Source organism: Scardinius erythrophthalmus (genome assembly GCF_964197995.2).
Source record: "Scardinius erythrophthalmus genome assembly, chromosome: 16".
Classification (NCBI taxonomy): Eukaryota; Metazoa; Chordata; class Actinopteri; order Cypriniformes; family Leuciscidae; genus Scardinius; species Scardinius erythrophthalmus.
Genome location: NC_138236.1, coordinates 11,049,399 through 11,060,734, shown reverse-complemented (window position 1 = coordinate 11,060,734; position 11,336 = coordinate 11,049,399). Strand labels below are relative to the sequence as shown.

At 36.3% G+C, this 11,336-nt stretch overlaps 1 protein-coding gene across 4 annotated transcripts; it reads right to left on the bottom strand.

The window, feature by feature from the left end:
- Positions 1 to 17: 17 nt before the first annotated feature.
- On the bottom strand, positions 18 to 10,098 carry selenbp1 (selenium binding protein 1). 4 transcript variants are annotated; one of them, XM_081388795.1, is made up of 13 exons: positions 10,022 to 10,098; positions 9,179 to 9,306; positions 8,118 to 8,174; positions 6,609 to 6,721; positions 6,286 to 6,471; positions 4,993 to 5,113; positions 4,737 to 4,919; positions 4,484 to 4,665; positions 4,269 to 4,347; positions 2,178 to 2,299; positions 1,965 to 2,057; positions 1,631 to 1,749; positions 18 to 911 (listed from the first exon to the last, which is right to left on the bottom strand). In XM_081388795.1, exons 2-13 carry the CDS (start codon positions 9,180 to 9,182, stop codon positions 749 to 751), a joined length of 1,422 nt encoding a protein of 473 aa, XP_081244921.1. In that variant the 5' UTR covers positions 9,183 to 9,306; positions 10,022 to 10,098; the 3' UTR covers positions 18 to 748. The 4 variants fall into 4 exon arrangements, with proteins under 4 accessions (XP_081244921.1, XP_081244922.1, XP_081244924.1 ...); XM_081388796.1 differs by lacking the exon at positions 10,022 to 10,098 and having other exon boundaries at positions 9,179 to 9,452; XM_081388798.1 differs by lacking the exon at positions 10,022 to 10,098 and having other exon boundaries at positions 8,512 to 9,185.
- Between the last annotated feature and the right edge of the window lie 1,238 nt (positions 10,099 to 11,336).

Below are 11,336 nucleotides of genomic sequence, written 5' to 3'. Positions count from 1 at the left end.
TTATTACTAACCATTTTACCTATTCCTTCTATTTATTGTTGTATTGTACTTATTCATGTTACAGTACTTAAAAAAACTAAAAGTCTGCTTGTTTACAAAATAATGTGTCCTTATCTGCAGACTTGAAGAGATAACTTTTCATACTTGTATTATATGAATGGCAATAAACCTAAAACTTAACTAGCCCAAGTACTAAAAGAACTCATTGAAAATTGTTTGCGCTGTTGTATTTATTCTCTTTCTTTGCACATAGATGAAAAATAAGATGTAAAATTCTTCACATTTATTATTACAGTTGTTATATGTCCATATAGAGTTTCTGAACACAGAAGACAAAAATACAACAATTGATTGCTTTATGTTAGAACATATTTGAAACCGGATACTTCAGTAATGGTGAGTGTGTCCTCTCTCTGTGCACCGGCTGCATCACGTGTTTAAAATCTGCTTTGCAATTCTAATGATTTGGAAAGCCCTTACAACAACAAATCACAAAACCTTTGAGTTCATTGGGATCCATAATGTGTATTTAAAGCAATAGTAGAAAGAGTACAAAGACAATCAAAAATAAGTTTTTGAAGTTGAGATGTCATTTACAACATAATTCACTCTTGGAATCGCTAATAGACACATAATATGATTAAGGATTAGGTCCATACATAGACATACATATATATATCTCCATTCAATTGTGAGAATATGGGAATAGTAATTCTGCTCCTAGGAACATGATGGCTTGGCCCTAATTTCATAACCAGATATCAGAAGTGCAGTCTCCACCAGGATATCTGAGCTCATGAGCAAGAGCAGGACCTTCTGGCTCTGCTCCGAAATCCACAAGGAAATTCTCGTTGAGCTTCAGGCCGCCTTTATCTGTGTCCACGTCAATCTGCATCATGACTGACCCCTCCCTAAAGTGAAATAAGAGCATAATAAACAAATCAGAGGTTATTTCTGAAACAATTTAAACAGCCTTTACAAGCCTATAATGCTTGACCTGTACAAATGGAAGCTTGTTTCTGCCACAGAATAAAAAAAAAAAGGAATTGTTTCTTTTCTTTTTATCTCACAATTGAGACTGAATTGTGACTTTATTTCTCAGAAATGTTAGATAAAAACTTGCAATTACCTATTTAAATTTTTAATTGCATGGAAAACACAAGCTTTCATACCTATATTTATATTTTATCTCTCAGAATTGCGACTTCATTTTAAGAATTGCGAGTTTATATCTCTCAATTATCTGCTCTGTTTATATAAAAAAAAAATCAAAAATCAAATCAATCACAGGTAATTGCAACTTTTTAATCACAATTCTGAGAAATAAAGTCAGAATTTATACCTCGCAATTCAGATTTTTTCCCTCAGAATTGTGAGATATACAGAACTTCATTTGAGTTATAAAGTCACAATTGTGAGATGTAAACCCACAATTGCGAGTTATAAAGTTAGAAGTACACGTTTATATCCCATAAATCTGACATTATTTCTCAGAATTTTGAGATAAAAAAGTAGCAATGACCTTTTTAAGTTTTTTTTTATTCCGTGGCGAAAACAAGCTTTCATACCTATATTATTACTTACACAAAATACTCAAATAACATTTCTAAAAATATTTTTTTTGTCTCACTTGACAAGGTCAGGGTAGAACTGCTTGTCCCAGGCACTGTATAAAGAAGTGGTGACATACAGTCGTTTTCCATCCAAGCTCAGCTGAAGCATCTGAGGACCTCCCTGTACCCGCTTTCCCTGATGAGGAAAAGAACATTTTGACCTCAAGCAAATTATGTGCTCTAATTGCTCTGTTCAGCTCTGTATGACCTAATGATTTGGAGGACATTAAGCTGGGTCATCTGTCAATTAGTTAGCTGCCAACAGCTTTAGGCTGTTTTCCTCTGCTTAAATGTCTAACTCAAATGTATACACAGAGCTCACATGAAGCATACTTGGAAATGAAAAGGTACCTTCAGTATCCTTGGGGTTGGCTGGCTGTCCAGTTCTTTGTCCTCCAATACTTTCACTGGTCCATCTTTCAAAATACTGCCGCCAAGGAAGACCTCAAAACAGCATTTCATGAATTAAAAATGCAAGTTTTGCTGTTTTGACACTTTATTCGTCATTCACATGATTCTATAAATGAAGACAAATCTTGATCCTGCTAATCGAAGTTGTCTTACCTGACCAACCATACGGGGATTCCTCCTGTCGGTGACATCATACTGTCGAATGTCTCCATGCAACCAGTTACTGAAGTAGAGGAAGCGATCATCCAATGAAATCAAGATATCAGTAATGAGACCTATGGCAAAAAAAAAATCCATGAGTAACGTTGTCTTATATTTTTTAACTTTTTGATATTGGTTGTCAAACTGGGATCCAGAGAAAATCCAAAAGGGGAAAACATTGAAAGAAAGAAAAAGTTTTACTAAATGTATTTTCATATATTAAATGTTTATTGCAACATGTTTAAAATGTAATTTTATTACAATTTTATTCTTTTATAAACTAGTCCAAAATTGAGAAAATAAATCCCATAAAATATATATAAAAAAATGTAAAAAGTAAATGCTTTTTAGAAAAAAAAATCAGTCCAATTTGTGCGATGTACGCTTGTCCAACATGAAATGACAACCAGTGGACAAATGCAAGGTTATCGCTGGCTTCACCTACGCGCGATTCATCGAGGTTTCCCAGGATACCATAAGACGCATTATTAAACCCTCAAGGTGTTGTATAGATGGTTACAGTCGTTACATTCTGTGGATGGAGGCATACACAACCAACAACGATCCTAAAGTACAGCCATTAATGGCAATGCCGTACGGTTTTAATTTATCATAGCTGTCCATATGCCAGAGTGCATTTGGGCCAGCGCAAGTGTACTGGCGTCTTCTCAAGCGTCTCCTTCGTCGAAATTCCACACCTTGAGGATCAACAAGTTTAATAATGCGTCTTATGGTATCCTGGGAAACCACGAAACCTTGATGAATCGCGCGTAGGTGAAGCCAGCGATAACCTTGCATTTGTCCACTGGTTGTCATTTCATGTTGGACAAGCGAGTACATCGCGCAAATTGGACTGATTTTTCTTCTAAAAAGACCTAGCCACTTGCAAATTCTCTTTAAAGTTCATATGCTAATTATTCTGTCATAATTAGCTAAAGTTGATAGTATTTCTTTGTTACTGAAAGTCTAAAATATAGCTTGATTAAGTGATCTAACTCTGCCATGTCCTCTATCAGTAAGCTATGCAATGAACACTGATCGAATGCGTTTTTCTCTACATTTCATTTTGACTTATTCTCATGAAACACGATGACTTTATTCTCGAAATTTAATGAGTTTATTCTCACGATTATTTCGACTTTTTTTCTCGAAATTTACAGAGTTTTTTTCTCGAAACACAACGACTTTATTCTCGAAATTTAATGAGTTTATTCTCAAGATTGTATTTCGAGTTTTTTTTCTCGAAATTTAACGAGTTTTTTCTCGAAACACAACAAGTTTTTTCTCGAAATGTAATGAGTTTATTCTCAAGATTGTATTTCGACTTTTTTCTCGAAATTTAACAAGTTTTTTCTCGAAACACAACGACTTTATTCTCGATATTTAATGAGTTTATTCTCAAGATTGTATTTCGACTTTTTCTCTCTCTCTCGAAATTTAACGAGTTTAATCTCGCATTATAATGACTTTAATCTCGAGATGGTTTTATTTTTTTTATTATTGCTTGGCCCTAATCCTCTTCCATACAGATTCATTCATTTAAAACAGATTCATTTAAAAACTAGAATAAAAAAAGTTCAAATAAAAAAATGAATAACTATAACCATAACTATTTTATTGACAGCCCAAGTTTTTAACAGTCAGATGTAAAGGTTGATAAATCTTACATCACATTAATAATACAAAGAAAACCCCCCACAAATTAATATTCTCCATACAATATTTTAATAATTTCTTTAGACTTTAGTACGACAATAAAAGCCAATTATTTAATTTATGTATAATATTACATTTCAATTTTTTTATATATGGGTTTTTATACACAAAAATATATAGCCGCCTTTGTTTTAGAGAGGGGATCATCATATTTTGGGGTTATTGATCTTCTAGAGTATATTTATGTTTCTTTTTTTTCTTTTCTCTGTTCAGTTGTGTTTTTTTGGAAATCACATTGTGCATAAGAATTTGTTCCTAGTATTTCCATTAATTAAAAAAAATGAAACAAAAATAATTATACTATAGTACATTTCTAAAAGTACTTACCTGGCATTTCAGGAAGAGCCCAACCTTCCACTTTTTTACTAAGAACTTTGATGACTTTCTCTGCAGCCCAGTCCCCTTTCTGTAAAACAAAATTTGAAGCTAAAAATATTAATTGCCTAAAAACTGAAAAAAGAAGGCCTTTAACGTTCACGTTTTAGCCTTTATAAAAAGGCTAGATACGATTTTAACTGTGAAAGGTTTTTTTAGGTACTTGCCGGAGTCTTGTAGAAGCGGTAGACGGTGCTCGGAAGCGCACAGCCCACGAATCCTTCAGCCGCAGCAGGGTCGTGCAGGAACCGGATCTCAAGAGGAATAGCACCCTCTTCCCCCAGATCCAAAGTCTGAATCCGCTTGTGTGTGGTCCAGTCCCACACATGGAGGCGCTGCCCATAGTGACCTGCAAACAGATCCGATCATCACTCCCAGTCGGCTGCAATGCATCAAGTATACTGCTGAACGTACACATACCAGCTTTGACATCTGCAGGGTTGAAGCCATTTCCCAAAGCTTTGGGTGCTCCCCACTCAGTGCTGATCATGACATTGTGGCGAGGCTGGTACCAGAAGTCATAACCAAACGGTGCTGCTTCACCTGGCTGCTCCCAGTTTCCAATGACTTCAAAAGTCTCGCCATCCAGCAACACAAAACCACCTTACAATGAACGCAAACAAAAAGTAAGCCGAGTGTGTATTGTAAATACAGCGAGGTAAACACAGCATCTTACCCTTGCCATTGCCAGAGGGATCGCCCATGGTACTGATCATGATTTGGCCACTGCCTAAGCAGTGAGAAGTGTGCGGGTTGGCAAGGCCGCATTTCCAGAAAAGATCTGTGGGCTCGACTATCTGGAGAAGGACAGAGATGGAAAGAATTCACGAGTTTGGCAAGAGCAAAACATTCTCAGAGTCAACCGTCATGTATTAAGGGGCGGTCACTCTTGAGGTTAAGCATTGTGTTGTAGATGTTAAAGAAAATGACTTCTGACCCCAATCAATAAAGGCAACAGGACATGACGTCATGCTTCTGGGCTTCTAAAATCAAATCAAACTGTTAAAATGCACTGAAGTTTACTGTTGTACTGCAAAACTTTCTTCTTAACTTAAAGGAATAGTTCACCCAAAAATGAAAATGATCCAATAATTTACACACCCTCAAACCTTCCTAGGTGCAAATGACTTTCTTCTTTTAGCCGAACACAAACAAAGTTATATTAAATAATATCCTGGCTCTTCCCAGCTTTGTAATGGTATTGAATAATGCCCAAGTTTTTGAAGCCCCCCAAAAAAACATCCATCCATCATAAAAGTAATCCATACGACTCCAGTGGGTTAATAAGTGCATTCTGAAGCGAAGAGTTTTTTAAATCTATATTTTATAAACAATAAATCACTGGCTTCCAGCAACGGCCGCACACGTGTTCACGAGTCTATTCTCACTTAAGCTTACGCTACGTCCTACGTCAGGTCAGAGGTCACCCTTCCGCCGGAAATCGACTCTCGCGTGAATGCATGTGAAGCATTGTGATGGATGGATGCGCTTTTAGGAGCTTCAAAAACTCGAGCACAATTCAATGTCATTACAAAGCTGGAAAGAGCCAGGATATTATTTAATATAACTCTGAAGAAAGTCATATACACCTAAGATGGCTTGACGGCGAGTCAATTAAAGTATCATTTTCATTTTGGGCTGAACTATTCCTTTAATCGAGCTTTTAAATCAAGATGATATGAATTCACTAACATTTTTTGTTTGATGTTCACCCAAGTGGTTCATCATTTAGATTGTGACGTCCATTGGTCAAAATTTTTTTCATGATACAAACTAGCTGGTCTGAGTTTACCAAACTTGAAGTATTAAGTACTTTAGCAAGCAGTAAATTATCAAAATCTCAAGTGAATGCATTGAAGTAAGAACAGCCCTTCTGGAGCTTTTACTACCTCAAATTACTAACCCATATGTTTACTAAGTTAACACCATCAAAATATGTGTATTCTTATATAGACAGACTCTTGCGAACCTTGTGAAGCCGTGGAGCCCGAGGATCCGTCCCTACATCAACGACGTAGATACGGGAGGAGATCAGGGAAGGTAGAATGAGACGATTGCGCCTTTTGGAGGAATCATCATAACAACTGCTGCAGGCGTTCCAACCAGAATGATGTAATTCATCCTTTAGATTGGGCATGGGCAACCTATGAATCACCTAGACCATCACAAAATGGAGATGGAAATGGAAATTTTACTAAAGCAACAGTTATACTAGGAAATAATTAAAGCAAATGTGTTGCTGCCACACTCTGATCGAGAACAGTTTTAGTTTTGAATCATATTTGCTTTTACCTTGCAAAAATTGGGAGATTTTGGATTGATATCAACAGTTGCAAGATAATCAGGTTTCTGGATGTCTGTGTTGCGATAAATGCATGGCAGGTAGACGATCTCTTCTCGAGGACCTGTTGGAAGAATTTATTTTTAAGTTTAGAGTTTAAACATTTATTGATCTTTGTTTCCTATAATTTAGTAATTAATTTCCTAAAGGGTGTACTATTTGTGTCTAAAACATTTAATGAATTGCACTTAACATCTGCTATTAAGAGTGTTGCAAGCTTAAATAAACAAATAAAAAATAATATATTTATTCCATTTTAAAAATTAATGTGATTATGGTGTTTTTTATACGTTTATAAGACATTTAGAAGTTTATTCTAAAATGCAAAGAATTGAAAATAAAAAAAAGCTATGTAAACACTTGCATTTTTTCCAAGACTATAAAACATTGGTGTGACCAATAAAAGATTATAAAAGATTGGTGTGACCAATCGGGTAATCAAAAGTTCTATACACACTTCATGCCTACTTGAACACTTGGGCCAAATACAGGAAATACGTCATGCAAGTAGACAAGTGGACATTGAACAAGTGCAAACACCACCAGTGGGGGTTTCTGGACTGGGCAAATGTGAGGTAAAACCAAGCGGGAAGGAAGTCGACCGGAAGTTGAAGTCGACCGGGTGCCGCCATCTTGTAGCAGAACTTCACTTGCGTTAGCAATCCCATTGACTTCCATTCATTTTGGCGTCACTTTGACAGCGAATAACTTTACATCTGAGGCGTTTGAAGACTCCATTTGTCCATTTTTTATTTCTAAAGAAACACGACAATGTATAAAATGCTCCATTACCTTGTAGCTTATGTTATGGCCCCGTAGAAGCAGTTTTTGTAAAAGTAGGCTAACGATTGCGTCATAACCACGCGACTCTCTGTCGCACACTAGAGAGATTACCGTATGGACGGGAGGAGAAGCTCGCGGGCAATCGGGGAGACGTGGAGGCAAAATGACAATATAATTAATCAGAATACTTAGCAAAAGTTTCTCCTGCTCCAAGCTCATGGACAGCTCCTAATCACACTCTCCGTCTCTGCAAGATTCGGAAGGGAATGATTCAGATTTCTCTTGGCGCAGCTACTAGAAGACAGACGGGTTGCTCACGTGGTCCGTGTAACGCTTTGCTCGGTTTGAGTCTGCGCGTCAGGAAAGGAAGTGCTAAGAAATCGCTGAAAACGGGCTTCACTTGTCTCAATTGAGTTCCAATGGGGTCGCTGTGTCCATTTCTTTTACTGTCTATGGGTAAAACAGAAGGCAAACCAAACGATGCAAAACAATGCCAATCTACAAGTAAGAGGGACCTCTGGTGGTAGGGAGGAGGAGCTGCCAGATAAGATGATGACAGTAAATCCCTTGTAGTGCAAGCTACCTTTTAGTGACTTGCAACTATGACTCATGTTAATATACTCTACCAACCTATTCATTCACACAATATGTTGCCTTGTGCTTTTAAAGCAACTCACCTTTCATAGCATCCAGAGGGGTTTTATATCCTGGGCCACATCCTGAACAAGTTGAAGCTGTAAGCACACATCAAATATCACAATGTGAGTTACACTCAAACTATCAAAAATGAAAGCAGGCCAGACTCAACTCAATGCAATCTGGGAAGTATACACCCAACTTTGCTTGTTATAGCATTTCATCAGTAATAAAAATCTGAGAGATTGAATAAAAGCATGAAGTTTAAAAAATATATATTATTTCAAAGTGAAAAAATATTTGTCTGCATGGTGCACCACCATATGAGTATGAGTCCGTTACAGTGTAGATTCTTAAAAGGCATGAATGATGCCTAGCCAAGTGAACTATTGGAATACATTTTACTGTTCTGTACTTTTAAAAAAATGCACGTACAAATACAAACCAACTACAACAGATGGCCAATGTCACGAACTAGGAGACAACGTGTCTTGCCAAGAATTGTTCAACATCCTTCCCTTGATAGCTAGACAAATGTTTATGGGTTAGTAAGGTCAGCCTCCTTACTGAACAACTATCTCTGACTGAAAAGTGTTGTGGAAATAAAGCAAAATTGTAACTTTTTTTTAAAGGTCTGTCTTAAATTATGTCAATTCCTTGTGGAGTCTAATGAGGCACCAATAAGAAATATGTTGTATACGTTTTTTATTATTTGTATTAACATAATTAGGCCTACTTCTGTATTGCACTACTGCACGAGATCAATTAATAAAGTAAAACTAAGAATTAAGTTAACTGTAAACACTGAACAACGTTAATGCGCAGCACTATCCGCAATGATAAAAACAACAACAACAACAACAACAACTTCGATTTTGTTTACATGGGGCTTTAAAGTCTTCAACATGCCTCGGTAAAAATGTTGAAACGAAGCTTCAATATTGCACGAAATCGACCTGACTTTGACAACCTGAAGCAACACTTTCTTCCAAACTGGAGCTATTGCGTTCTAAACATGAGATGGAAATGTCGAATGCTTGAAATAAAGTGTAATCGATAATTCTGCAATGGGCAAACGTGCATTAGAAGTGAATTAACTTACCCATGCTGCTGCTGCTTGCACAGGCGGAAACTCACTGACGCGATAAAGCGCGTCGGACGTGCAGAAATATTTTATAACTGTTGGATTAACTCTTTCAGCGATAACACCACTGGGACTGAGAGATGATCCTAAAAAAAAAAACCACACCCGGATATTCGATTGAAGATTAAAAAGATCAAATGTCGTTTGCACCTCTGTCCCTGGAAAGCAGCACGCAAACAGGAAATTCACCCCCTTTCTTGTGTATTTGCCCAATTGAATAACTTTCTCACACAAGAGAAAAGCAACTCTGCAGCTGCTATAGGCTGATCTTTTCCACGGCCGAAAACAAATCACAAAACTATTAATGTTTGTTAGAGATTCGTTTTTTCTCTACATTCCAAATCGGTTTCTGAAACTGAATTAAGGTAGCAAGAGTGCATAAATGTAATTCAAATGTCAAAACATTAACTTGTACATTGAATAATATTGAATTATTTAACTTTAATTTAATGGGCCACAGTGGATGAACATTACAGACAGCAACTTACATTTCCCAGAATGGTTAAATTTACCTTAAATGTAGAATTCATTGTTTATTTTCAATTTACCTGAAAACTATTTGGTAGAAAATTTGTGGTGCTGTATCCCACAAAATGTGAAAAAATAACCAGGGAAGCATGGTGAAAAAATAAAATAAATAAAAAAGCAAAAAGGGGAAAAAGAGTGGTCTTTCTGTTGAGTTTATTTAAAGTTTATTCATGAGGAATTGTCAAAGAACGCCAAGTCACACACGTAACACTTTTTCTCTTAAATTATCCATTTTAGGCTATATAGCCCCCAGTTACATAAACTCCCACTTACCTTCGTAATCAGACTATGTTTACATGGAGTCTCACCATTCAGTACATCACATGTATCACATACAAAATTGTTGCAGCAAACAGAGATGAAATCAAAGCACCTTTACAAACATGGGAGGGCACCAATAAAGTGCTACAGAACATCTTTGAATTGAATGTCAATGGATGTCACCTGGAGTGTACTTACACCATCCTGTGGGTGCTACGGTAAATTCAGATGCTGAAAGTAATACTGAATATACATTCACTGATACTACTCCATTCACTGCTGCTGCAATACCAATGCTAAGACTCTTCAGCATGTATCATGGTTTATGCGGTCTGTAAGTAGATAAATAACTAAAATGGAAGAACTTAAGAGTCTGTTTAGTCCAACTAGCATAGCAATCTGGACTTTAGTACAGCCACATATGGTAATCGTGTTGCATCTCGAACAGACACTGTAAAGCTATGGAATAAAAGTTGTATTGTTCAGTAATGGCCTATCCAAATGCAAGAGCTAAATAATAATCAATTATCGCTAAGTTAAAGAATATTAATTAGTACTTTTTGTATTTGCTTGATTTTACAATTTTAAGTGTAAACTTTTTTTTTATTTTATTTTTTTATTATCGCCTGCCACTGCGGGCCTCAATGTGGCTTGATGAATTGAAATTTCTCTCCTTACAGTTTCAAAATGACAAACATAAGCAGATGTAAAAACACTGATTTACTTACAGAGGATGTAGAATCTAAATACGTAATATCTGTCCATAGACACACAAAAAAAAGCCTAACACTGTGGAAGATATTAGATTGTTTTATACAAGTGAATAAACAAAAAGAACCAACAGTAGAAAACTTAAGTCAATCATGCAATGTTTCATCTGTAAATCTATACATTTTTAGGGTAAAAAAGAAAAAGATTTTCAAATGTTTTAACATTTTCACTCCACCACATAAGTTGTAAATTAAAGGAGAACTCCGGTCAATTTTAACATTGAGCTAATTTTTTTGTACATTTGGAGTGCTGTCAATACAGAGAACAACGACAAAAATCGGTGTTGCCTACACTGAGTTATTCTATTTTTAAAATTTGCACCCTATTGACTTCAATGGGGCAAGTAGTAAGCCTGCTTTTTAGCCTCTTAACATCCTTTAAGTGTCATTACAAGTGCACAGAAAATGTGAGTGATTCCTTCAGAGTGAACACGGGTGAAGCTGACTGCAGTAGATGTTAGAGATATTAATAAAAATGAAGTTAATTCAGCCAGCGCTCATAGCTGTTTACATCCTGTTTTCGGTGGAAGGCCATAGTAATCGATTGTCGAGTTCAC

Coding starts and splice junctions, on each gene's coding strand:
- selenbp1 (XM_081388795.1), bottom strand. Junction 5,114..6,285: donor GGGCTCCACGGCTTCACAAG/GTTCGCAAGAGT, acceptor GTCCTTCTCCAG/ATAGTCGAGCCCACAGATCT. Junction 1,750..1,964: donor CAACCCCAAGGATACTGAAG/GTACCTTTTCAT, acceptor TTTCCTCATCAG/GGAAAGCGGGTACAGGGAGG.